This window comes from Lissotriton vulgaris, chromosome 6 (genome assembly GCF_964263255.1).
Source record: "Lissotriton vulgaris chromosome 6, aLisVul1.2, whole genome shotgun sequence".
Classification (NCBI taxonomy): domain Eukaryota; kingdom Metazoa; phylum Chordata; class Amphibia; order Caudata; family Salamandridae; genus Lissotriton; species Lissotriton vulgaris.
In genome coordinates, this window is record NC_141694.1 from 173,352,918 (window position 1) to 173,379,028 (window position 26,111).

The 26,111-nt window shown below is 41.5% G+C and overlaps 1 protein-coding gene across 1 annotated transcript in view; it reads left to right on the plus strand.

Moving 5' to 3' along the window:
• The window catches only part of LOC147706970 (cysteine-rich secretory protein 2-like), a 104,044-nt gene that overhangs the window by 25,177 nt on the left and 52,756 nt on the right, over positions 1-26,111 (plus strand). The window contains exons 3-4 of the mRNA XM_086925154.1: positions 4,700-4,790; positions 23,591-23,736. Coding sequence (XP_086781280.1) covers positions 4,700-4,790; positions 23,591-23,736 — 237 coding nt within the window. The remainder of the gene's footprint in view (positions 1-4,699; positions 4,791-23,590; positions 23,737-26,111) is intronic.

Sequence of the window (26,111 nt, forward strand, 5' to 3'; positions counted from 1 at the left end):
TGGATGAATGCTTCCTCCGCCCCAGACATCACCATTGCCATCCCTGAAGACTATAAGATCACCCGCAAAGACCGTACCAGCCACACAGGAGGAGGAATCGCTATCGTCCATAAGAAATCTATCCGCATCTCAACAAGCTCTGACGCCAACCTCGCCAACTCCGAACACCTTCACTTCCAGATCCACATCGACCCCAAGACCACACTCAGAGGCACCCTCCTCTACAGACCACCAGGACCCCGCGCAAAATTCAGTGAAGACATCACGGACTTCATCTCTCCACACGCGCTCCCCTCCAAAGACTATATTCTTCTGGGAGACCTCAACTTTCACCTTGAAAAGATAAACGACCACAACACCGCCACCCTCGTGGACAACCTCGTCAACCTCGGACTTAAACAACTAGTCACTTCCCCCACCCACATCGCAGGTCACACACTCGACCCCATCTTCACATCCAGCAACCATGTCTCCTTCAGCCACACTACGGATCTCCTCTGGACTGACCACAGCTGCGTTCACTTCACCTACAACAAGCCGAAACGCATCAACCACTCCCAACCTACCCTGCAAAGAAACTGGAACAAAATCACCACGGACCAAATCTCCGCATCGCTCCTTCAAAACTCCCCAGCCCTCTCTTCTATCGCCAACGAAGCCGCCACCAACCTCACCCTATGGTTATCCAACACCGCCGACACCTTAGCTCCACTGAAAAAACGTCAAAGCAAACCTGGCAGCAAGAAAGCCTCATGGTTCAACGATGATCTCAAGAAGTCCAAGAAACTCTGCCGCTCCCTTGAAAAGGCCTGGAAAAAAGACCCAACCACCAGCACCAAGGACGCCTTCAAAAGCGCCACCCGCACTCACCACCAACTGATCCGAAAAGCCAAGAAAACAGCATTCAAGGATCGACTTGACAACAACGCCCACAACAGCAAGGAACTTTTCAACATCGTCAAGGAATTTTCCAATCCATCGGCCAACTCCAACGACATCACCCCCTCTCAAACCCTCTGCGACTCCCTAGCCTCTTTTTTCCACAACAAGATTGCAGACATCCCCAACAGCTTTGACAACCAACCCGGAAACCAACCCACCCTACCATCTGCTGACCATCTTCCCCCCGTGAACACCCTTAACGCCTGGAACCCAATCTCCACTGAGGACACCATCCGCCTGATGAATTCCATCCACTCAGGATCCCCCACAGACCCATGCCCTCACCACATCTTCAACAAAGCAGACTCCGTCATAGCACCGCACCTCCGAGACGTCATCAACTGCTCCTTCAACTCCGCTACCTTCCCAGAAGACTGGAAACACGCTGAACTCACCGCCCTTCTGAAAAAACCAACAGCGGACCCCACCGAACTCAAAAATTACCGCCCCATCTCGCTTCTTCCATTCCCGGCCAAAGTCATCGAGAAAGCCGTCAACAACCAGCTCGCCGCCTTCCTCGAAGCCAACAAATCCCTCGACCCCTCACAATCTGGCTTTCGAGCAAAACACAGCACTGAGACCGCCCTCATCGCAGCAACAGACGACATTCGAACTCTACTGGACAATGGAGACACAGTCGCCCTCATCCTCCTCGACCTCTCTGCAGCATTCGATACAGTCTGCCACAGCACCCTTCTACAACGCCTCAACAACATCGGAATCCAAGGAAAAGCACTTGAATGGATCACCTCGTTCCTCACCGGAAGAACCCAGAGAGTCCGCCTTCCTCAATTCAAGTCCGAGGCCTCTGAAGTCATCTGCGGCGTACCCCAAGGATCCTCACTCAGTCCCACCCTCTTCAACGTATACATGAGCCCCCTCGCGGCCATCGCACGCCAACACAACCTCAACATCATCTCTTACGCAGATGACACTCAACTGATCCTTTCTCTCACCAATGACCCCAGCACCGCCAAAACTAACCTACACGAAGGAATGAAAGAAGTTGCCGAATGGATGAAACACAGCCGTCTGAAACTGAACTCAGACAAAACTGAAGTCCTCATCTTAGGTACATCCCCCTCTGCATGGGACGACTCCTGGTGGCCGGAAGCCCTTGGAAATGCACCCATCCCGACAGACCACGCACGGAACCTTGGCGTCATCCTGGATTCTTCACTCTCAATGAACAGACAAGTCAGCGCCGTATCCTCTTCCTGCTTCAACATTCTTCGCATGCTCAGAAAAACATTTCGCTGGATCCCCTCCGAAACAAGGAAAACAGTCACCCACGCTCTGGTCACGAGCCGACTAGACTACAGAAACACCCTCTACGCGGGTACTACCGCAAAACTCCAGAAGAAACTCCAACGAATCCAAAACGCCTCAGCCAGGCTCATATTAGACATCCCACGCAACGAACACATCTCTGGTCACCTTAAAGACCTCCACTGGCTACCCGTCAATAAGAGGATCACTTTCCGACTGCTTACCCACGCACACAAATCACTCTACGACATCGGACCAGATTGCCTCAACTCTCGACTGTCCTTCTACACCCCCTCCCGCCAACTACGTTCTTCCAGCCAAGCCCTCGCCACTGTACCTCGAATCAACAAGACCACCATGGGAGGCAGATCCTTTTCATACCTGGCTGCTAAAACATGGAACTCACTCCCCGCTTACCTTCGCCTCACCCAGAACCACCTAGCGTTCAGAAAGCAGCTTAAAACGTGGATATTTGACAAATAATCCTCCTCCCCTTCCTAAGCGCCTTGAAACCCTCTGGGTATGTAGTGCGCTATACAAATTTTATGACTTGACTTGACTTGACTTTGCCACTGGAATCAAGCAATCCCGGCTGAAGACGGTCGTAATGCCAGAAACCGGTCCTGGGAAGCTTGATTCCAGTCCAGGGAAGACATGGCTTGGCAGTTCCGGCTGGACTGTTCACATAAGGCACAGGGTCAGAATGATTTGCATATGGCCATGTCTGAACTGGGGTGGCGGAGTGAGCTAAAGAACGGTGATGGATTAAACCCAGATCAATTGACTGGGGGTGAGTGCTTGTATTGTCAACACTCCGTCCATCACCACACCGTCACTGAAAGTGATGTTTTGGTGGTGATAGGAGTTTTGAAATATGCCCCAACATGTACAAGAGATCGCTGCAGAACTGACTACTTAGACTACTGTGTGTGTATACTGGAATACTGTGCAGATGCACACAGATTTTTTACTTAGGCAGAAGAAGGTGTCTGATGATGGCCCAAGGATTCTCAGAATGTGTCCTCAAAGTAGGTAGGATTTGGTATTAAAGCACGGCATCTGCAAACCTCTGCTTATTGATTCTGTTTACCTACTATTCATTGTGCAACCATGCTACTGTTTTTTGAGGGGGTGGGGATCATCTGTGATTCCTTAAAGTAAAAACATAGAACACATGTGGCCTGTTAAAAATGCATAGAAGCATAGGCATTGTCCTTGAGCATTGCCACATACAAGAGTTGTCTATTTAATGGTAAACCAGCTAATGTCTACATTGCCCCTTACTAATTTCAGCTAACTGCTGGAAAATGGTTCTATGGGAAACGGTGTCACATGCATGTCTAGCTGTTTTTGAAACTCTAAACTGATGTGACCATGAGGCCTGAAAACATTACAAAACAGCGTGCCTTACAAAAAAAGTGATTCATACCAATGACATACATTTGAGAGAGCTAGGCAGGAGAGCTGATTTTAACCAATCACTCAAAAGCAAATCTCTTCCAGTTATTGAATTATCAAAATTTCTCGAAAAATCTACTATCATCAAACAATTGTAGGCCTCCCTCTGACTATGAGGAATACCCTACTTGCACTTTCCCCCCAAGATGTTTGAAACTAAACAAGGGAATCACCTGCTGCCCCTGACTAAGGACCTGATTGTTAGTTTGATGGTGTGGGAGGGGGCTGCTATGCCATCGCCTGCTCCTACAACACCAATTCTCAATGCCGTTCCCACGACAGTGCCAATTAAAAAGGCATTGCAATTGGAGTGCCAAAGCCAGTTTCTGCATGGCATGGACTGTGTAGTCCATGCTGTGCAGGAAAGGGGGTGCATATAGACGGGGGCACACCTTGGGTCCCCCTGCATGCATCCAATGGCCCTTAGGCAAAAAAGGGCCCTGTAGGGCCCCCATTTGTTCCTCAATGCAAATGTTTTCATGGGGACCTCACCAACATGAAAACTGTGGTGGTGAGGAAACTCCAAATATGCTTGGCAGTGGCAAATTTCAGCTTCTGACCACCGCACCACCTCCAGGGATTGTGGATACCTGGCATTTGTGGCGGTCCTATGGCGGTCTGACCTTGGTAGTTGTAATATGGAATTCCATGACTGCCACCACACCTCCAGTGCAAATTTGGCGATCCCATAGACCACCAAATTCATAATTAGGCCCATAATCTCTCTTTCAAGTACTACAACAGGATGCCATATATGTACTCAATGATCTATGCAAGTCCCTCTCTTTTTCTCTTGAGATTGTCTGCTTCCTGGTCCAAACTTGCTGTTTTAAAGCCTCAAATTGTGTTCTGGTTTCAATCCACGAAGGATGGCACAGGACCTGAAAGAAATATAGACATGTTAAAGCAATTTTGTATAAAGTAGGCTAAGATTAATTGTTTTTCATTGAGATACAATTTGTTATATGACTTAATAAATTAAAAATCATAAATCTCTAAGCAATAACTTTATATTTCTGTTTTTACTTAGAGATGGTCTGATGATATTGCAACTGTCCAAGAAATATGGGTACAAAAATGTGCCTTTTACCAGGGCCCTGTCAAAGTGAAGAAACTTGATGGTAAGCAACATTTTATGTCAATGTTAGAACACTATAACTTTTATTTCAACCCCTTATCCACAAGGCTACTTGTTCTGGATGGTCTTTCATAGAAGCTCAAATCTCTGTTTTATTAGTATGTGAGAGCAGTATGAACTGGTAGGTCTGAGATACGGAATGCCTTGGAAACTAGGTTAATGTCCAAAACTGTAAATATGTTTGTACTCGCAAACTTTTTCATAAGGCACGATTCAAGCTTCGATGCAGTGAGAAAGTAACTTCTGAGAAGGCAAGGAGGAAACATATATCCACAATGGAAAGGGGGTTTATCTCTGTCAAAGATGGTGGGGGAAAGCAAGAGGGCTTGCTCTGTGGATAAAGTATTTTCTTGTGGAGAACAATGGGGCTTTAACGAATGTTAGCAAATGTGTTAAACGTGTACATTATTTTTGTAATGTATGTTTAAGTTTTTTAAAGTAATAAATGTTATGTTATTTAATTTTTCAGTTTTAGTTCTGTTGCGGGTGGTGGGTTTATAGGGGAATAGGGTGAGAAGTAATGTAATTGTAACTAAGTAAATATTTATATGTATTTATTTCTATTGATAATTAATTTATTTTTAATGAATTGGTAATTAATTTTTGTTAATTGATTAATTGTTAATTATGTAAATTGTATTCATTTATTATTCAGTGTGGGTTGTGGGTTTATATGGGAATAGGGTGGGAAGTTAATTTATTGTTAATTAATTATTAATTGGTCATTTTTATATTACTTATTACATTTTTGGTATTGACAGTTAATTTGTTGTTAATTAATTATTAATAGGCGATTACTTTTTAATAACTAATATACATTGGTAGTTATAATTAATTATGTATTAAATATTTTAGAATTGGTAATTCATTTCAATTATGTTTTTTATTGGTATTGATAATTAATAGTAATAGTAATTTTTACCCCTATGCTATCCAACGCTTTCTCTACTGTTGCTCTCACTGGAGTGGGAATAATAATTTCTTCCCCTACGCTATCCAACACTTTCCTAACTATTGCACTCTCTGGAGTGGGAATAGTAATTTTTACCCCCACACTATCCAACGTTTTCCCTACTGTTGCACTCTCTGGAGTGGGAATAGTAACTTTTACCCTCCCGCTATCCAACCATTTCCCTACTGATGCACTCACTGGAGTGGGAATAGTAATTTTTACCCTCCCACTATCCAACGCTTTCCCTACTGATGCACTCACTGGAGTGGGAATAGTAACTTTTTCCCTCCCGCTATCCTACGCTAAAACTATTGAATATTTTTTTTTTAAATATCAAGTTAATATATACGTATTAAAAAATAAAAATGCATGGTTATTTTTTACCTACATTAATTATTTATTAATTTTAAGGTTATTTAAGTATATTTAAGTATGTTTTAGTGAATTATATTTATTATTTCATTAATTTTACATTACTTTTAATACATTTAAAAAATTTGATATTTTAACAAACTATGGGGCCATGTGTAGGTAATCTGCATTTACTGATTCTAAAATACCGAATTTTACCGATTCAGTATTTTAGAATCCGTAAATGCTATGTAGGAAAAAAATCGGAAAATGTTACTGAACCAGTAAAATTCGGTAATTACCGATTCGGTATTTACCAATTTGGTAATTCACATTCATTCCTATGGGCCTGGAGGCCCATAGGAATGAATGAGAATTGCCGATTCGGTGAATACTGAATCGGTAAAATAGGGAAGACTTACAAGGGTAGCAGGGTGTCACATTGACACCATGTTGCACCCCTGAATAGTGCTTGGGTGCACATGTGGCACACATACATGCCTTAAGGGCATGTATGTCTGCCACATGGCACTTTTGGAAAAGCACAAATTTGCTTTTTCAAAGGTTTTCCATATTTAGCACCAACTTTTAGTCTGTGGTAAATACTGAATCCTTAACTCAGAAATGCACTCACTTAAGTGCTCCCTACATTAAGGATTCGGTAATTTACCGAATCGGTATTTTATGGAATCAGTAATTTAAATTACCGATTCAGTAAATTACTGAATCCTTAATTTTGTCCCCTACATCTCAAATGCCCAATACCGGTCGGTAACGGCAGAAATTCGGTAATTTCGGCCGTTACCGTCCGGTATTGAGCTACCTACATCTGGCCCTAATTATTTACAACATTTACAACATTATTTCGGATTCAATATTTTTGTACTTACCTGTGTGTAGATTGGAATTCGATATTTTGGCATTCTATATTTTGTACACGATATTTTGGCAGGTCGATATTTTGCTTCTCGATATTTAGTTAGTGATCCGCCAGGAAGGAGTGACATGGGTGGAGTGTGGGTTTTCTATTGCATCCACCCATGTATTTAAGCACATTCCCAGATTTACCAGGTCAAGTAAATCTGTGAAAGCGTCAAAATTGTATGCACACTCTGCAGCACATCTAGAAAGAAGAAAACGCCTCTGAGGATTGTTTTTGAACAGAAAAGTGTACCTTGCCTGAAGGGACTGAATCCTATCCAGATAGGATTCAAAGCTAAAAAAAAAACATTTATGGAGGAGGAATTTCTTGGTTATACTCCCTGCTGTTTTTATGTTTTTCCAAATTTGTCAGTATAAAATCCCAATAAGCTTGATTTCAATTTGTGATAATGTTTTTTTGTCATTTGGGCAATAGCAAGTTAAACTTCGTACATGTTAACAAGCTCATACAAATTTCATTTGCCGAAGTCATGAGATGTGAACTTATTTGTCGATAGTCACTAACTCCACTAGAGTTTTTCTATAGTTCTCCAGTTTCAGAGTCTCCCAGAGTTGCACCCAGTATATCATGAGTTTTAGTAGTATCAGTTGGTCACTTCATTATAGTAATATACTAGCTTAGGTGTAAAAGAGGTGTACTTGTGGGCAAAATAAAAAGGGTCCTAATAAATTGAATTTCAATATGGGTAAGCATGGACATATCAGCACCTCTCCAAAAGTTAACACCGTATGTAGCACTCGGCATAAGTATGGCCCTGCATACTTTGAAGGCTGGCCTAGCAGCTCCACAGGAGGTGGTTTTCTCCTTCTTATGGCTGCCGCCCTTCAGATCAGGGAAGTTCTACTTTTGCCAAATTGTAGTACACTGGACATATCATCGGTCACACTTACACCAAGGTGATCAAACTATTTAACTTGCTCTAGAGGCACCCCTTCTCTACACATCCAGCCTCTATAGCAGCAGTGAGAATTTAATGTCATGAATTATAACTTAGCTGGATCTATCAAAAGACCTTTTCAAGGCAAAACGACATAAAGTGATCCAGCAGTAACTGGAGGCCACATGTGTTTCGGGATAATCAGTGCCTATCAACGGTAAATATGAGGATAGGCATGTTAATGCCTATAGATTTGGGAGCATCATAATTACAGTTTGTCAACTATTCTGCCACTTCATTAATGTATGAACTAAAGGGCATGAGGTCAAGTAAGCAACCTTGCCCGACTCCACAATTTATTGTTATCCTGGATGAGAGATTCCCTCCTGCAATCAACCTAACTTGTGCATAGGTTTCTGAGCAAAGGGTTTGCAAGATCTTCAAGAGATGACCTGGGATACCATATGGCTCTAGCACCCTCCTTAGATTATCCCACAGGACCAGGTCAATGCCTCTCTTGGATCTATAAAGACAACATATAGGTGATCCTGCGTCAGGGTGACATACTTCCAGCAGATCGTCGTGAGGCAGAACACCGTATAGATGGTACTGACCTTAGCCCTAACTCCTGCCCGTTTATCTGATAGAATGTGCTGGTCTGCTAGTGATGCTTGAAGCCTAAACAATATCTGCCTAGCAAATATTTTCTGGCTGATGACAATCAAGCTTATGGGTCTATAGTTGGAGGCGATGTAACACCACCCCTGCTTGTAAATATGAACAATGTTAGCTCCATGCCAGGAGGGAGGTATTTTCTTGCCTCTCAGAAAAGCATTTTCTAGGGCATTTAGTATGGCACCCAGATTTCTGTTGAAGTGTGGCTCACTGGTTAGAGCAGGCAGACCCTGAAGCAGAGGTCAGACCCGGGACCAGGGTTCAATTCCCGACGTGGCAGGGTCTGGAGCTCAAATGTCCATGGACTCGATAATTCTCGATTCGGTGCCTGACCTAATCATGGGTTCGTTTCGTTTCGTTTCGTTTCAAAATGCTTTATTCGGTTTGTACAGGTACAACCATATAGCAACATTCATGAATACAATTGAAGTAACTTTTATAAAGGATTAAAGAATGATGAAACTTGCTAAAACAATTACATTAATACAGCCAATCAAGTTAAAAACCTGAAAAATAGAAAATAATCACTAAATATAGCGTCAATTTAAACGTTTGGTGCAAGGCATGCCAAGTGGGATAGTACTAAACAAGAGGCCTATGCTGGGCGTAAAGTGCAGTAATATATGCAAAATAAGCAAAAATTGGACATAGTATTTAGCAGCAATTTAGCAAATTAATGCAAAACATATCACATTAATATACCATAGAATAATCACTTATATGTAGCAGCCGTTTTAAACGTTTGATGCAGCATGCAAATAAGATGGTACTAGACAAGAGACCTATGCTAGGCATAAAGTGCAATAATATGTGCAAAATATGCAAAAATTGACCGTTGTATTTAGCAGCAATTTTAAAATCTAGTGCAAAACATGCCAAGTGAGGTAGTACCAGTCGGAGAGAGGCCTAAACTGAGCATAAAGTGCAATAGTATGTGCAAAAATATGCAAGGATAACTAAAGTGCAATGTCTATAAAATCTCTTACGTATTTTAGCAGCAATTATGTACAAGTCAAAGAGAGGCCTGAACTGGGCATAAAGTGCGATAGTATGTGCAAAAATATGCAAGGATAACTAAAGTGCAATGTCTATAAAATCTCTTACGTATTTTAGCAGCAATTATATACAAGAAGTTTTAAAAGTATAAGTCCAGAGGGGTACAGAACCAAGGGAACATGGGTTCACACTCTGCAACCCTGGGCATTAAGCTTACTTAATCTCCATAACGGCCCCCCCGCGGCGGGATGCCTGGCTTTCACCTTGGGGATGCCCTGTAGGGGCTATCTCACAGGGAAAAGCCAGGACGGGTTCCCAAGGCAAGCGCGGAGATACCCCTTCGGGGGTTGATTCAGGCGCTATATAAGAAACATAATAATAATAATAAGACAGATATAAGTCACCTGGAATGCAGTTGGGCCAGGCGCCTTCTCCCTCTTCAAGAATTGAAGCACCTGTGCTGTCTTAGTGATGTCCAATCCGGTGAAGGATTTAACAAGCATCCCATCGCTTTGCTTTATGTGGTCTATTACACAGACTATGGCTTCATTTTTAGCCCACACCTTACATGAGTCGCTGAAGTGGGCTGAATCACAATATCAAGATGATTTTCTATTGCACGGGACCTAGCCGCTATGAGTTTCCAGCAATCCTAAGAAATATTTTTATAGAGGGATTCTTTGAGTTGTTCCTACTGCTCTAACTCCCACCACATTTTGGCCTTAGTAAAGAGTTCTTATATGTTCTTCTAGCATCAATTTCTCCCTGGGGTTGCCTTTTTTGACAGCTTCAATCAATAATACTTTGGTCTACTGTCACTAGAGTACCACCCAGGAAGGTTGATTGTCATTTGACCCCTCCGCCCCTCCTTAGTGAAAAGATGTTTCACCTGTCATAAATTCACACTGATGGTTTACAAAGTTTATCATACTTATGCCAGTTGTTTCTAAGGGGGCCATTTTTTACACCAAAATATTGTAGATTTGGAGCTGAACTGCATCATTGTCCGCTATTGCAACCCATTTCAATTCTTTGTGTTGTTTCAGGTTTCAATCCTACTTAAGGTGGTGTTATGTTCTGCACTTAAGTATGTAAAAGATCTAGCCAAAATGTAAGTGCGCAACGCATCATGATCGCTGTCTTTTCTGAGGACTACTTCCATATAACTTAAACCTGGCATAGTGTTTTTTTGTCTAGAAGGATATAGTCAATGTTATCGGTGTACAAGCCTCCCTTTAATCGAGGAGGCGAGGAGGAAGGGTTGAATGAGTGAAGCCATTTCCATCGTCAGGCCATGGGCCACTATTGGATCAACAATTTGGGCTGCAACCTTGAAGTGCTTGATTACCAGATCGGCAACATAGGTGGACAATGCCCTCCAAATGCATGTTTTTGCCATTTAGTCCATGCAGTTAGGCTGGCTTGTATTTATGTATTGTAATCTCCTGCAATTATTTTAAGATGGTTATAATTTGTGAGATCAATCATGCCTAGCAGTTGGACCACCATATCCTATTGATAGTTTGCTGGGACAGAGTGGATGTACACATTTATAATAGCAATATGCCAAGCCCTGTTGCAGTTCCTGTTGGAATGGCTATGCCCAATGTGTCTATGCACTCTGAAGGGATTCTCTTTATTTTTGGGAACAGGCCTTTCTTAAGGCAAATAGGATACCACACAAGGGTCTCCTTGCTGGTGATGGGCCTGCATTAGTAGAAAATGTATGGACAGATTTAAAAGCCCCTCGTGACACTTTTGCGCTGCCTTTGCATCACTTTTTGATGCAATGAAGCAATGGTGGTGCAAAAAATGAGACACATTTACAACGTGACGCATCTCGGTAGATGCATCATGTTGTAAAGCCCTGCGTGACATTATATCTGCGTCAGGTATAATGTATGGAGGGTACGCGTTCCCACGCAGGAAAGACTTGTAAAAGTGATGCAGTGAAATCTACAAGATTTCAGTGCATGACTTTTAGGATGCCACTGCGTCAAAACCTTACGCCTGCTTGAAATAGGCATAAGGAGTGACACATTGCTTGTGACACAACACCAGCAATGAGTGAATTTTTCCGCCAACAGATGTGTCAGAATTTCTGATGCATCTGTCAATCCTTGCGCCATAGTGCGCCGTATTGTTAATACAAAAACAACAATTGATGAACAGAATGCAGAACAATGTCATACATTCACCCCAGTACGGAGATCTGGGCCTAAATCCATCGTTTGGTTTTGCTCACCATGCCATTCTAGTTTGGACCCAGCCACGTGGAAATCAGTCTTGACCCTGCACGCAATGGGTGCAGTCCAGCCGGAACTGCCAGGCCAGGTCCTTCCTGGACTGGAAACAAGCATCCTAGGACCCATTTCGGGCTTTCACCCCTCATCAGCCAGGATAGCTTAACTCCAGTGGCATGGAGAGCACAGGACCCACATACAGGCATACCTATCCCACACAGGGTCACAAATGCAAAAACAATTGATGGACAGAATGCTGAACAATGTCATACATTCACTCCAGTATAGAGATCTGGGCCTAAATCCATCGTTTATTTGCTCATTGCAGTTGGACCCAGCCATATGCAAATCAGTCTTGACCCTGCGCCGAATGGGAACAGTGAGAATGGGAACGTGGGTCCGTTGCTCACTGTGCCACTGGATTCAAGCGAGCATGGCTGATGAAGGGTAATACCCAGAAACCGGTCTCAGGATGCTTGTTTGGGGTCCAGGGAGGATCTGGCTTGGCCATTCCCATGAGGCACAGGGTCAAGACTGATTTGCATATGACCATGTCTAAACTGTGGTGGCATGGTGAGCAAAAGAATAATGGATTTAACCCAGATCTCTTGATTGGGGGTGAATGTATGATTCATTCAAAATTCCGTCCATCATTTGTTTGCATAGTACTTTTCACCCTAGGTGGGTTGGGTATGCCCAGATGAGAATGGGAACGTGGGTCCGTTGCTCACTGTGCCACTGGATTCAAGCTAGCCTGGATGATGAAGGGTAATACCCAGAAAGTGGTCCCAGGATGCTTGTTTCCAGTCCAGGAAGGACCTGGTGCTTGGCAGTTCGGTCTGGACTGTTCCCATGAGGAACAGGGTCAAGACTGATTTGCATATGGCTGGTTCTAAACTGGGGTGGCATGGTGAGCAAAAGAACGATGGATTTAACCCAGATCTCTTGACTGGGGGTGAATGTATGATTTATTCAGCATTCCGATCATCATTTGTTTACGTAGCAGTGTAGTAAATACGGTGCATCTATGTTGGCCCAAGGGTTTTTAACGCAGGCGCAGGGAAAATGACACTTCTATACAGATACGTCACTTTTTTGTACATCTGCACCGTAATGTGCCCAGCTCTGAACTCCAGCTCTAATCTAATGCCCATGTTTAATGCAACAACATATTATGGTGTTGGTAAATAGAGGCACTCCATTCAGGGTGCATTAACTTGGCTCAGGCCACTACAAGATTCCAAGGCAGGAATTGTATAGAGCTAATCTGACACACGTTTACCCTATGATGAACTTGTGGGACGCCGCACTGTATGTCTTCTATATTTCCTAGTAAGGGAGCATTTATAGATATTCCCATGTAAGATTTATATATGGTGTCTGTCACAGGCAGCCTGTCTAGTAGTATGTTTTTTTGCTCAAGAAAGATTAACAGCTTGAGGTTGATGTTCTGCTAATAGGTCGCTATACTGCCTCTCCTCAATCGTTCCTAATTTACGAGCATCTATAGATATTCCTATGTAAGGGTTGCAAAGGGTCTCTGTCACAGTGAAACTATCTAATGGTATATTACTCTTTTTCTGCTGAAGAAATGTGGGAGCTTCAGGCTGCTTTTCTGCTAGTAAATGAATGTCAGACAGGTTTGCCACATGAACAGCTGAAGGGGAGAATGGTTGGTTAGTGGGTTCAAAGTGCAAGCGTTATCTGAAATAGTTTGTGGACTATAGGTGTTTACCGTGAGTCTTATAAGCGACTCTATTGGTGGCCTGAATCTATGCTGTAGGGCTATCAGTCCTTCGACAAGCTCTTAATTTGCTAACTTCAATCCAATACGATTTAATGTTAAATGTACTACTAAGCCTGGATGGATGTAATATGTCCTCTCTTATAATAGACCTACAACCCCATACCTTTCGGAGCCACTGGATAGCTGTATTGATTAATGAATCATGTGTTTCCCAGGTGGGAATTTTGGTACATTGATCATAAATATATCATATTTTTCAGTGATGGCTTCTATTGGTCTTGATGTATGTCTATTGGAATGTAATGTTGGTGGGGCTTCCCTCTCATTTTGGAGGGGCAGAAGTAAGCATTTCTCTTTCACTCTGGGAAGGGGAAGAGCATTCTCCCAGTCATGTTTGCTACATTGGTCCGAGGTTTGAGAATGTCTTTTGGGATCATCTGTGAGCCTACTTCCTAGTTTGACTTCTCGGCTTGGACCTGCAAGGTCCACCTTCCCTATACTTTGGGGCATGTTCGAGTTAACATTTACGTCCAAGGCCACTGATTATCCAACTGATCATTAAGGGCCTTGGCCAGCCCTGCCATGTAATCCATTAAGGTAACTATCACTTTCTTTAGTGAGGTTAGTTGCACACTGGCAGAATCCCTTGCCTCGGGTGGAAGGCTGCTGTAGGATACTGATGGCTGTGTGTTGACCACGCTTAATTTGTCCATGGGCCGTAGTGCTTCGTACCAAGTGCTACATTCAATTGTTATTAAAGGCCTAGGGTTAGGCAGTTCCAGTGGTTGGGTATTTATCGGAAATGATGTTCAGTCACAGGAGCGAAGGAGGTGCTTGTGTTAGTGTCTACGGTGTTGTGAACCAATATATCACTGATTCCTGCTTTCCTAAAAAATATTTTATATCACCCTTTCAGCTCTTCTTCATTTGTTGTCCCTTGTATTTAATGAACTTAGAGATTAGGAGGGCTTCAGCTGCTTGTAGAAGTACATCTATTTTGTTCAAAGTGCAATTCTCTGCTGTCCTTGCTTGTTTTAAAGCTTTCCATGTGTCAGGTGACTTTTTGTTGACTTTTCGTTTCACCCTGATGGCCAATAATGCGGTGTTCTTTAAATCATCCAGCAGAGGGATACAACAAACATTTAATGATTCTGAAGCTAGCCTTCCCAAAATGAACTAGTTGCAGAGGGACAAGCTTGATTAATTAGATACTCATTGGACAAAGAGAAGGTTATATATAGTGTTATAAAGCGTGAACTTGACCCTGTATCAGGTGTCAGAGCACTTTACATAGCACCAGTCAAGTTATTTGAGGACACATTAATTTTTATTAGGCACGGGAGATTAGGTGGTTAACCCAGAATCACAGGATGTTCAGCGTCATTGCCAAGACTCGAACCTGGTTCCCCTAGCTGTTAGGCCAACTCCTCCCAGAGTACTGAGTTAATAGTTTTGATTACCTCTAACGTGGTCACGCAAGTATAACTCCGAAGCCTGTTAATGGTTGATTAATAGTCTAAATTAAACAATAGCAGTAAGCTTGTAGGTAATATAAATTAAAACAGTTACACAAGCTTTGAAATAGTCTTGAGACATCGATCAGTTGTTACACACCTATGGAAAAAAACACTAGGAAATTGCAATAGGTCCTGCAACATATGTTTCAGAGCAACAAAGGACAAAAAGAAACTTGCACGGGACCATTATGTCCCTCGATAGGTGGATGATGACTGTAAGCTCAGGAGTTCCAAGGGCCTTGTGGCATCGTGGTTCTCTGTGTCTTTCATGACATAGCTGCGCTGATGTCATGGAGCACTGGAACCTCAAACCTCATATGGAATGTTATGCTTTAACCTAGAAGCAGTTGCTGTCATACCTTGATGCTGGCTGGATGCTCACCTGTGGCTGGGATCTTTCTTCTAATAAACCTCTACTTTTCATCTACAAATTGTTGGTTCCTATTTTACATTTGGCGACGCAGGATGGGAAGAAGATAAGATCTCAACACCTATCTCAAAATTTTTTTTTTTTTTTAAAAAAAAGGATTTTTCCCTTGGAAACTTGTGGACCTTTCTAAACAATTTTTATGAGATACTACGTGGCATTCAACTTTGAAGATTTGAAAATACTTCACTGACTTTGGACTTCAAAAAGAACTTCATTTTCGTCTTTTCAGGGTAAGAAGAAACATTTTTTTTTTTCAATGTAAAAGAGAAACAGAACTTTTATTTTCAACTTTAGCGATTTGATCTTTACTGTCACTGTTGCACCTTTGCGATCGCTGTATCAGACGTTTTGCACTTTATTTGACTATTGGAGGAAGTGCACTCGATCTACTTTGCGATCTGCGTCTTTTAAAAAGGGCCCTACCTGCCGACTCCTCGCGAGCTGCATCCTTTGGAGAACGCTATAGCCATTGCCTAGCAGCGTTTCAGAACCTTGAAGCCTTGGAAACAAAACAAACACGCCGGCTTTGGTTGTCTTCACGGCTGTTCGCAAAGCTTGCTGGGAAGCACGCAAACGTGCCGCAAGGTACGCTGGGAGTCACGCTGACGTGGGCGCCATCTTGAATTGGTCAACTTCCTGGTTTTCATTTCGGAGTACACGCATTTTCTTTGCGTTTCATGACTCCGATTACCGCTGATCATCGCTAATTCTTCTAAATCACCCTGAAGTCCTTTGTTTTTACAAGCTTTACCACAGTTTCAATGGACAACACAAAGGTACTATTTTGACTACTTCAAGCGTTTCTCTACCTTTGGAGACTCTCACCTGAATCTGTTTTTGTGTGTCCGGCTACTGTGACACACACACTAGACTTTGCACCTACGATTTTTTTTTTTTGTGTCTTGTGTGCACTCACTGTGACACACACACATATCTGACATTTTATTTTCTTTTTCCTGTTTTAACTTGTGTTTTTTTTTCTCTCGCTCTTGTTTTCTACTTGTTAGTAACAGCAATATGCAAAATGTAACTGCCCCCCCCTTCTTCTTATCCTCACCTGGAGATCCACCTATCAGATGGAAAAAATGGCGTAAGGTGTTTGAAAGGTATGCCAGAGTGTGTGGATCTAGCTTGAGTGCTGAAAGAAAGACTGCTTTACTGTTACACTGTTTGGGGGCAGAAGGACAAGAGGTATTCGATCATTTGCCTGACCTTGATGATGGTACTTTAAATGAATATGAAATTTGTATTGCTAAATTAGATGAACATTATCTTCCTAGAGTCAGTACAATTTTAGAGAGATATCATTTTGGTCGGAGAACACAATTGGAAGAAGAGACAATTGAAAATTATATTACAGCTTTAAGAAAGCTAGCCTCTTCGTGTAAATTTGGTGCAAGTCTTGATGAACACATAAGAGATCAGTTCATGCTCGGATGCTATATTGAGAAGGTGAGAGAGGAATTGTGGCAAAAGGACGAACCCTCTTTAGAGGAAGTTCTTACTATTGCTAAGAGGATAGAACATTCTATCAAGTGTGTAGAAGTTATTAAAAAAAATGGGGAGAACAAAACTACTAAAGACACAATGAGTGTAGTAAAATCTACTCCTAGAGTAGGTGAAAATCACCAGAAAGAGTCTAGAAATGAAAATGGTGCAAGCAAAATTCCCCATAAAAAGAAGGAGAACAGTCTTGATTTCTCCCAAGTAAGGTGTTATAGGTGTGGTAAAATCGGACATTTTGCTACAGATAGACAATGTCAAGGTTGGAAGGCATATTGTGCTAAATGTAAAAGGAAGGGACATGTTACCTCATGTTGTAAAGGGGGAAGCTACAGGGGTAGAGTGAGTGAGATATTTTATGACTTTGAAAATGAATGTAATTCTGATGAAAATCTAGATTGTGGACAAATTTGTATACAGACTGTAAGTGCTGAAGAAGCAAAGAATTCGCCTTCTGACGAAATTTTAATAGAAGGTTTCCCAACAAAAGTTTTGTTTGACTCTGGAGCAAAAATCACTATTGTTGCAAAAGATTTTTTCTTGAATAAGTTAGGCCAAAAACTTGAGTTGTCTCGCCCTGACATAAGACCTTTCGGTTATGCGGGACAACCCATTAAGCTACTTGGGGTGTGTGAAGGAGTGATTAATTATAAGAATAGATTGACCAGAGCAAAAATTTATGTTTCTCAAAAGGGAGATAGCATAATAAGTTGGTTTGCTCTCAAGGATTTGGGGGTTATGCTTGATCCAAATTCGACTCCTCCTATTGTATTAAAAGAGCCTTTTCCCTCTACCTCCCATACTATTTCTCTGGTTTCTCAAGATTTCACCACTGAGTTGAGAATGAGGTTTCCCAAAGTATTTTCTGAAGACTTGGGGTGCCTGAATGATTATTGTCATCGTATCATTTTGAAAAAAGGTGCTGTACCTGTTTGCTGCAAAGTACGTAATGTACCTGTGGCTGTCAGAGAGCAAGTTAAAGCTGAACTTGAGAAGCTTGTCAAAGGAGGCATTATTGAAACAGTAGAGGGGACGGAATGGGTTGCCCCGATTGTTGCAGCTAAAAAATCGGACAACTCTCTTCGTCTCTGTGTTGATTTAAGGGAGCTCAACAAGTGTGTGGTCACTGATCATTACCCTTTACCCAAGATTGCTGACATGCTTATGCTACTCAAGGGTGCTAAGATTTTTAGCACCATTGATCTACGGTCCGCATACCATCAGATTAGGTTGGAGGAGGATTCGAAAGATTTAACCTCTTTTGTGACACCTTATGGCACTTTTAGGTTTGTCAGACTACCATTTGGTTTAGTGTCAGCCGCATCGGTTTTCCAAAGGGCATTGGAAAAGGTCTTAAAAGGCCTACAAGGTGTCAGAATATACCAAGATGATATTCTTGTGTTTGGCGTGGATAACTCACAGCATGATTTGAGGCTTTTTGCAGTTTTAGAAAGACTGTGTACTGCAGGTTTAACTGTTAAGATTGAGAAATGCAAGTTTAGGAAGACTTCCATTGACTATCTTGGTCACACAATTACTGAAGGAGGAATTTTACCTAAGGAAAACTTAATCTCTACCATTTCTAAGTTGTCTTCCCCACAGAATAAGGAAGAATTGATGAGTTTTTTGGGACTTGCTGAATATTATAGTAAGTTTGTGAAAGATTTTGCCTCTTTGTGTGCTAACATGAGATACTTGTTGAAGAAAGGTGTGGATTTTGTTTGGGGAGAAAAGTGTCAACATGAATTTGAAGTCATCAAGAAGAGGTTAGCTTCTGCCCCTAAACTGAGCAGTTTTGATCCTTCTGAGAAATCTATTTTGATTACTGATGCAAGCTTGAAGGGTTTAGGTGCGGTACTGGTACAGAAGTTTGAGGGCACCGAGAGGGTCATTCTTTTCTTGTCAAGGAGTTTAAAGGGAGCTGAAACTCGATACTCAGTTATTGAGCGTGAAGCTCTCGCTGTTTACTGGTCAGTCAAGAAGCTTAAAAATCTATTATGGGGAACCACTTTTGAGGTTAGGACGGATAACAAGCCGCTTTGTGAAATTTTGAAAAAGAAAGGAATTGATGCTGTGTCTGGAAGGATCACTAAATGGGTTGTTGGTTTACAAGATTATGATTTTGATGTAAAATATCTACCTGGGGTGGAAAACAAGGTAGCAGATGCCTTATCCCGCCTTGTTCCTAGTTCTGAGACTAATGATGAGGAAGATTGTGATGAAGACGATGAGATGGTTTGTGTTGTAGAGGAGGCTGTCATTGACAAGGAAAGGTGGTTGAAGATGGTTCAGGAGGATTTGGTTCTCGTGGAGATTCTTAAACTGTTAACGACAGGATGGAAGGTCAAACCCAAATCTAATGAAGGCCTCGAGAAATTTTGGCATGTCAAAGATCAGCTTTCAGAACAGGATGGCTTACTTTTTAGGGGAACTAGATTGGTTCCACCTCTAGCTCTTCGGGATGAGCTTATGTCTTTAGCACATATTGGCCATTTAGGAGTCTCTAAAACCAAAGAGATATTGAGGAGGTCGTATTGGTGGCCTAATATGGATTTAGAAGTGGAACGTAAGGTTAGAGATTGCATTGACTGTGCCCTTAGTGAGAAGGTAGCGAAACCTAAAGTTCAACCTATGGTGATCAGAGACAGACCGAGTGCACCCTGGAAAGAAGTTGGTTTGGATATTTTGGGGCCCATTGTGTCTGCTGGTTGTGAGTGGTATGTTCTGGTCCTTGTTGACTTCTTTTCCAGATGGCCAGAAATTGCCATTACTCGTGGCATTGAGACTAAACATGTGGTGGCCTTTTTAACTAAACTTTTCGCAAGGGAGGGCATTCCCAACACCATTCTCACGGATAATGGTCCCCAATTAGTATCTAACGAGATGGAGCATTTTCTGTTAGAACAAGGTGTAAAACACAAAAAGTCCTCTTTGTACCACCCAGAAACAAACGGTATGGTTGAGAGATTCAACCGTGTTCTAAAAGAAACCATCAGAATGGCCAAGTCTGCTGGTACAGATTGGAGAACAGATGTCTTTAAAAAGATAAGATAGAGAGGTAGATGTTCTGTGAAAGAGAGCATGGTAAAAGTGTTACACAGAGCCAGGAGATCTGTGTATAATAATGGGTTCTGGGTACCACTGCCTGCTCTTAAAAAATGCTCTCTCTACCATCTACAAAGGGGAAGGGGTCCATTGGGGTCCCCTTTCCATTTACGACTGGCTTACCACCTACTTGAAGTAGGCAATAAATTGAGATTATTTCGCAACTACATTCTAGTCTTAAAATATTCATACATCCCCTTTAGCACGCTGTAATGAAGGGATGCCCTTGTACGCCTCTTCCTAATACCGACTTGCAAATCCTATCCTATAATAGGTTATCGACTCACAAAACAGGGTTAGTACATATCAAAATTCATTTTAGCAGGTCGCAAATGACCCAATTCTCCATTAGCAACCACTAAAACTGGTCGTACATGGGGCCAAAAATCCAAGATGCACTTTTTGCATGTATGTAAAGGAGCCTGTACCCTCTGATTAGATCAGCTTCATAAAATAAGATTAACTGTAACACTGCTGTTCCTAAAAGTTGTAAACATATTGATCTGGTTAATGTAACAGTAAAATCTATTCAGCTTGTGCATCACTGGCTGAGAATTACAAATTCTTGCTGCATTTGCAAAGAGCATATTGAATCTAATGAAACTGTCAGACTTTGATTTGGAGCCATGTCTTTAAAATGTTAATCTCAGAATATTACTCAACATCAAACGTTTAGCTCATAGTCTGATCTGATATCAAATCTATAGCAGATATATGCCTTTGGATATTTATATAGCGCAACCTTGACCGGAAAGTATCGGGTATCAGAGCGCTTAACATGCGCACCAGTTGCATTACATGAGTACACACTCATTTTTTGTTAGGCACAGGGAGATTGAGTGATTTGCCCAGAAACACATGATGTTATGAGTACCTGCCGAGACGCGAACCTGGTTCCCGACTGCAAGGTCGACCTCCCTAGCCCTTAGGCCAACTCCTCTTCCTAAACTCGAATATTAGTACCACAGAAAAATGGTGAGTCACTTCATTCCTAATCCTTTAGTAAATAGTATGATGGAGCGGTAATTTCTTCTGGTAGTTTCTCAATGCAATACCTTCATGCTACCTCTAATTTACCGCTCAAAAGGTGTTGGGCCCTTCACATAATGTATTACATTCAGGAGACTTTAAATAAAGATGAACAGTCAAAAATGCAATTATTATTTAAAGCCAATAAAGATAGTTGTTGAGTATTTAAAGGGTTTTATTTTCTAGTTAAAAGTTAATTTTCTCTGACCCTTTATTCAATAGGAAAATATCAATCAGGTTACAGAATTTGGTAAACAGGAAAAATAGCATTAATACAGAACATATTACTGTCTGCATATCAGCATTACATATAGGAATGTGGCGAAAAATGTCATTCAAAACTATTAAAGAGTTTCTAAGAAAAATATAGTCTTGCAAGGCTAATCAAAAATCAAATAGTTTGCAAAAATCTCCCATAAAGAGAAATAAATGCATAAGACAAATAATCTTTTCAGACCTAATTAATTAGTCAAAGCATAAACTGATAATTTAGCATCTAATTCTAAAAAACCTTTCTATCTGTTGCTGTTCTTCTGCATCTGTCTGTGTCTAAAGAGCAAGCAGAGAGTGAGGCAGCCCGCCCTTCACCAGACCTCAAAAGAATGTGGCCTGCAGTGCCAAGATATGACGTGGAAGCAAGAAACCTCCCCCTGACTCTCCTCGGACGCCCATGCACCCGTGACGATCTCGTACCTAACCCATAGGATGTCTGGCCTAATCTGTTCCTTCTCTCAAGAGCTCACACACCCCCCTAATGAGCCTAGAAGCCAGCTGAGCTGAGAAAAGCCAGCCCCTCCTCCGGAGAGGTCAGAATTTATACACAAAATTTTGGCAGAATACACAAATTGTTTCAACTTCAGAAAAACCTGTACGTGATTGGTCAGTCATGATGGCATGAGTTCTAACAACCCTGACTCATTCTAAAAAACCTGACTTTACCAGTTTTAACAAAAGAAGCATACATGAATAATACATTTATAAACATTTGCAACATTTACTAGGAAAAATGTTTCATTCTAATTCTTCCTTCCTTTCACAGCGCAGTAGGAAGGATACTTTAGTTAGCTGGTACACTGGCACAATCACAAGAATGTACAGTTCAAGCTGTCCTTGACTCCTTCCGCAGTTTGAGTCAAGCTGCCACAGTCTGCGCATGCTCTCTTCTCTTTCTAAGCAAGCCATAGCCTTGCTGATTTCACAGGCAGACATTTAATGGTAGGCCCAAAATAAAACAAACACAAAGATAATATTAATTTCATGTAAATCAGCCCAATATGTTTCCCAACTCTATACTAATACCCCTTATAAAAGTTTACCTAGCCAAGCTACTAGTGTAAAGCAGCTTTTCTATTATTTATGACAACATGCAAAATAAATGTGCAATGTGCAACAAAGAAAAATAGGTGTTATTAACTGAAAATATTTATCAAAATATGCAACAAGTCAAAGTCTTTTAAGACAGGAAGAGTACATTTAGACTGCAAGGGATGAGCTGGGAAGAGAGAAACATATTCTATTAATCTTCAAAGCTAAAAAAGCCACTTTTCTCTACATTGTAAAAACACATGTTAATTCAGCAAAAGCAACTCAGAGTGAATAGGCCTCACTTTCATGTTTTTCATGTGCCATGTTTTTAACTTGCACCAAAAGGTGGGTGGCAATTTAAATGCAGTCTGTCTGAAGCACAAAAAATAAAACAATGCCTGAGTGCAGATGAAATCTGCTCCATCAAGTACATATACATTGTTTCACAGGAAACTCTTTCTGGGAAACAGCTGATACTTCAGAACCATATGCAGGCAATATGTACTCATTGGTTGTTGTACCAAGCAGTCCAGTTAACATGCTTTAGAAGGAAATGTACTTGTTAATTTACAATTCAAAAATCTGTGAGTTTGGTTTTATATAAAAGTCTTTGTAAAAGTAGGAAATTAAAGTTTATTGTGACTCCTATCTCATAGCAAATGTGTTTTTTTAATGTAGATGATTATCATTTCAAACTTGTATTCTGTACAAGAAACAGGACATCCATGAACTATTGAATCACATGAACCCCCTGAACCTTCACCTGTTATAACTTAGATTTTTTCATGAAAGCCAGAACTGCTTGCATGCAGCTTCAAATGTGATTGGCGAAATGATGGGTTGGTATCTAAAACACTGTGCTTTGTAATTTAAACAGAGTAGTAATATACATTATTGTCCTATTATGCAGAATTGTAACTTTTCATGTGTGTGCACTTTTTTCTAATTGAAATTCTGCTGTTGGTATATGTTTGCCTGGTTCAGATTGCGAGCTTAAGATACTGCATGCTTCTGACTTAGTTGTTCAGGCTTTTCCCGCAATGTTGTAGTATTACATATTCTTACACCATTCATACAATTAAGTAATTAAATATGCTTTGCATTTTTTAGCAACTGTTTGTGGTGAAACCTTGCACAAAACAAGGACTCCCATCTCATGGAGAGAAGTAATTAACAAGTGGTACCAACAAGAGGAGAATTTTATATATGGTTCGGGGGAACGATTCCCTAATGCACAATATGGACATTATACTCAGGTATGAAAGCTCCACTCAGTTATCGTATGGATTACACCTGTGTAAATTTTAGTATAACCTTACATCTACTTGCTTTGTGAAGATGTTCCAGAAATGTTCCCAAGTTCATAAAAGCTATGGAGGAAGAGACGTTTTGAAAAGATTATTTGAAAAATATTTGGTAGTGCTGACAAGAATCCGCCTGTAGTTTAAATAGTGATTTATTGAAGTACAGCCGAATCAGTACAACGTGAACAAAGGACCCAGGAGATCTCCATAACTGACCCATTGTTCGAACAGTCACCTATGACGTTCCAGTAAAGCACACACAAAGAACCAATGGCCTTACAAATGATCATTATATCATATAACAAAGGATAGCAAGGAAATGAATCTACAAATGTCACTTACCATTGTTAGTAAGATTTGTGAGAAACGTTATCAGCAAAACTTGCTTTTGCAAGACGATTTTCCTGTGACAATATTATTACTTAAGAACTAATAAAAAATGAATAACACTTTTCGCAAGCACATGTTTTATTCGGAAGAGTACCTCTCACTAAGGGGAATATTCACAAGAAAGTGGCGGTGTGCGGATTAGCTCCAAATTTGCTAATGACACGCTCCGTCACTTTAGAAACGCAGGGATGCACCATATTCACAATAATATGCCTCTTCCATGCGTTTCTTCCTGTGCTGGTGCTCAATTCAGCTGCCTAGTGCCAACGTGGGCACCCTTGCACCGCAGTGCAAGGGTGTCTGTGTTGTGGGAATGATTCCTGATGTGCAGGAAGGTGTGAGGCTATTTGCACAATGATATACAAAATATGTGTGTGTCAGAAAAAGGAAATCAGTAACTTAGGTCTTCATGGTACAGTCTCTGCACAACCTCTGCAAAACATGGTCAGTTTTTACCATTAGCACTAGCGTCTCAAGTGGCACATTAAAGGGACCAATATGGCAAGCGCTTGGCTATCTTTGCAAAATAACATTTCTTAACTAACACACTTGATACAACAGTGCAGTAGAGCCGAAGAGTCCATACTTGTATGAGATGCAACCCATGGAAACCTGCCATTAACTACCTGGGGCCTCATTTATGAAAAGGGACGCATCGCTGCGTGAAAACAGCGATGCGTCATTTTTCACTGCGCACTCCTTGCGACACCAATGATGCGTCATATTTAATGTATGACGCATCATGTCGCAAGGACCTACAGATACGTCAGTATTTCTGACGCATCTGTAAGCGCAAAAGTGACGCATTGCTGGAGTGTGTCACAAAAGTGACGCATCTCCAGCAATGCGTCCTTTCACATGGGGAAAGCCCCATGTGAAAGGGCTTGCGTCAGTCTTACGCCTGCTGTGAGGCAGGCGCAAGATTTTGACGCAACTGCATCCTAAAAGTGACGCAGTGAAATCTCGTAGATTTCACTGCGTCACTATTACGAGGCTTTTTGCGTGGGAACGCCCCCTCTGCATACATTATACCTGACGCAGGTATAATATGGCGCAGGGGTTTAAAAAGTGACGCATCTACCTAGATGCGTCACTTTTTAAATATGGCGCAACAAGGCGCATGTTTTACGCTGCAGAAGCGTCACAAAAAGTGACGCATCCGCAGCGCAAAACTGACGCAAGGCCTCATAAATGAGGCCCCAGGGATGTTAATATTACATACAGTCCTGCGATACTCACACTCAGAGACTGTCTAGAAACTGCAGTACCCTTTGGTGTAATTGGCGGAGGGCTTGAAGGATGCAAATGATCCATGCAGTGCTCCAGACTTATGTGGTTTGGGAAGAGAGGAAAGGCATTTCAGATCATTGTGAAGCCCTCTGCCAAGGTCAGGCTAGGGTTATAGGCAGCTCTGAGCTAAAAGTAGCTAGATATTTCCATTTGAATAATTATTTACTAGGTTAATTATTTATGTATTTGTTTTTTTATTTTTCCATTTATTTTTAAGAATTGCAACACAATTACCTGCAAAAACATTTCCACACAAAATGAACTTTCAAGTTGCACATAGAGGTTTGCGGGTAACCAGATAGTTAAGGTTGCCTGAATACAGGTTGTAAGTTGGTACATATATACAAAGGACGGAGGAGAGGAAGGTTGGTGTAGAGCCTTTCAAGGCAATGAAAACCAATATCAGTGCCTAATTTAGCCAGCGAATGTAACAACGATAATTCTACGTTGGAATGTGCTTAGGAAGATTATAGAGGGTGGTTGTGGAAAAGTTCTGTAAAGTGTAGTGTGGAGAGAAAGAGTAAAGTGGGAGAACAACTGAAAGGTGAGGACAAGTGTGGAAATTACGAGTTTGACTTCTCAGAATTGAGGTTTAGATTATTAGGAAGAAGCTAGTGCACATATGGCTTTAATATAAATGAAGCAGC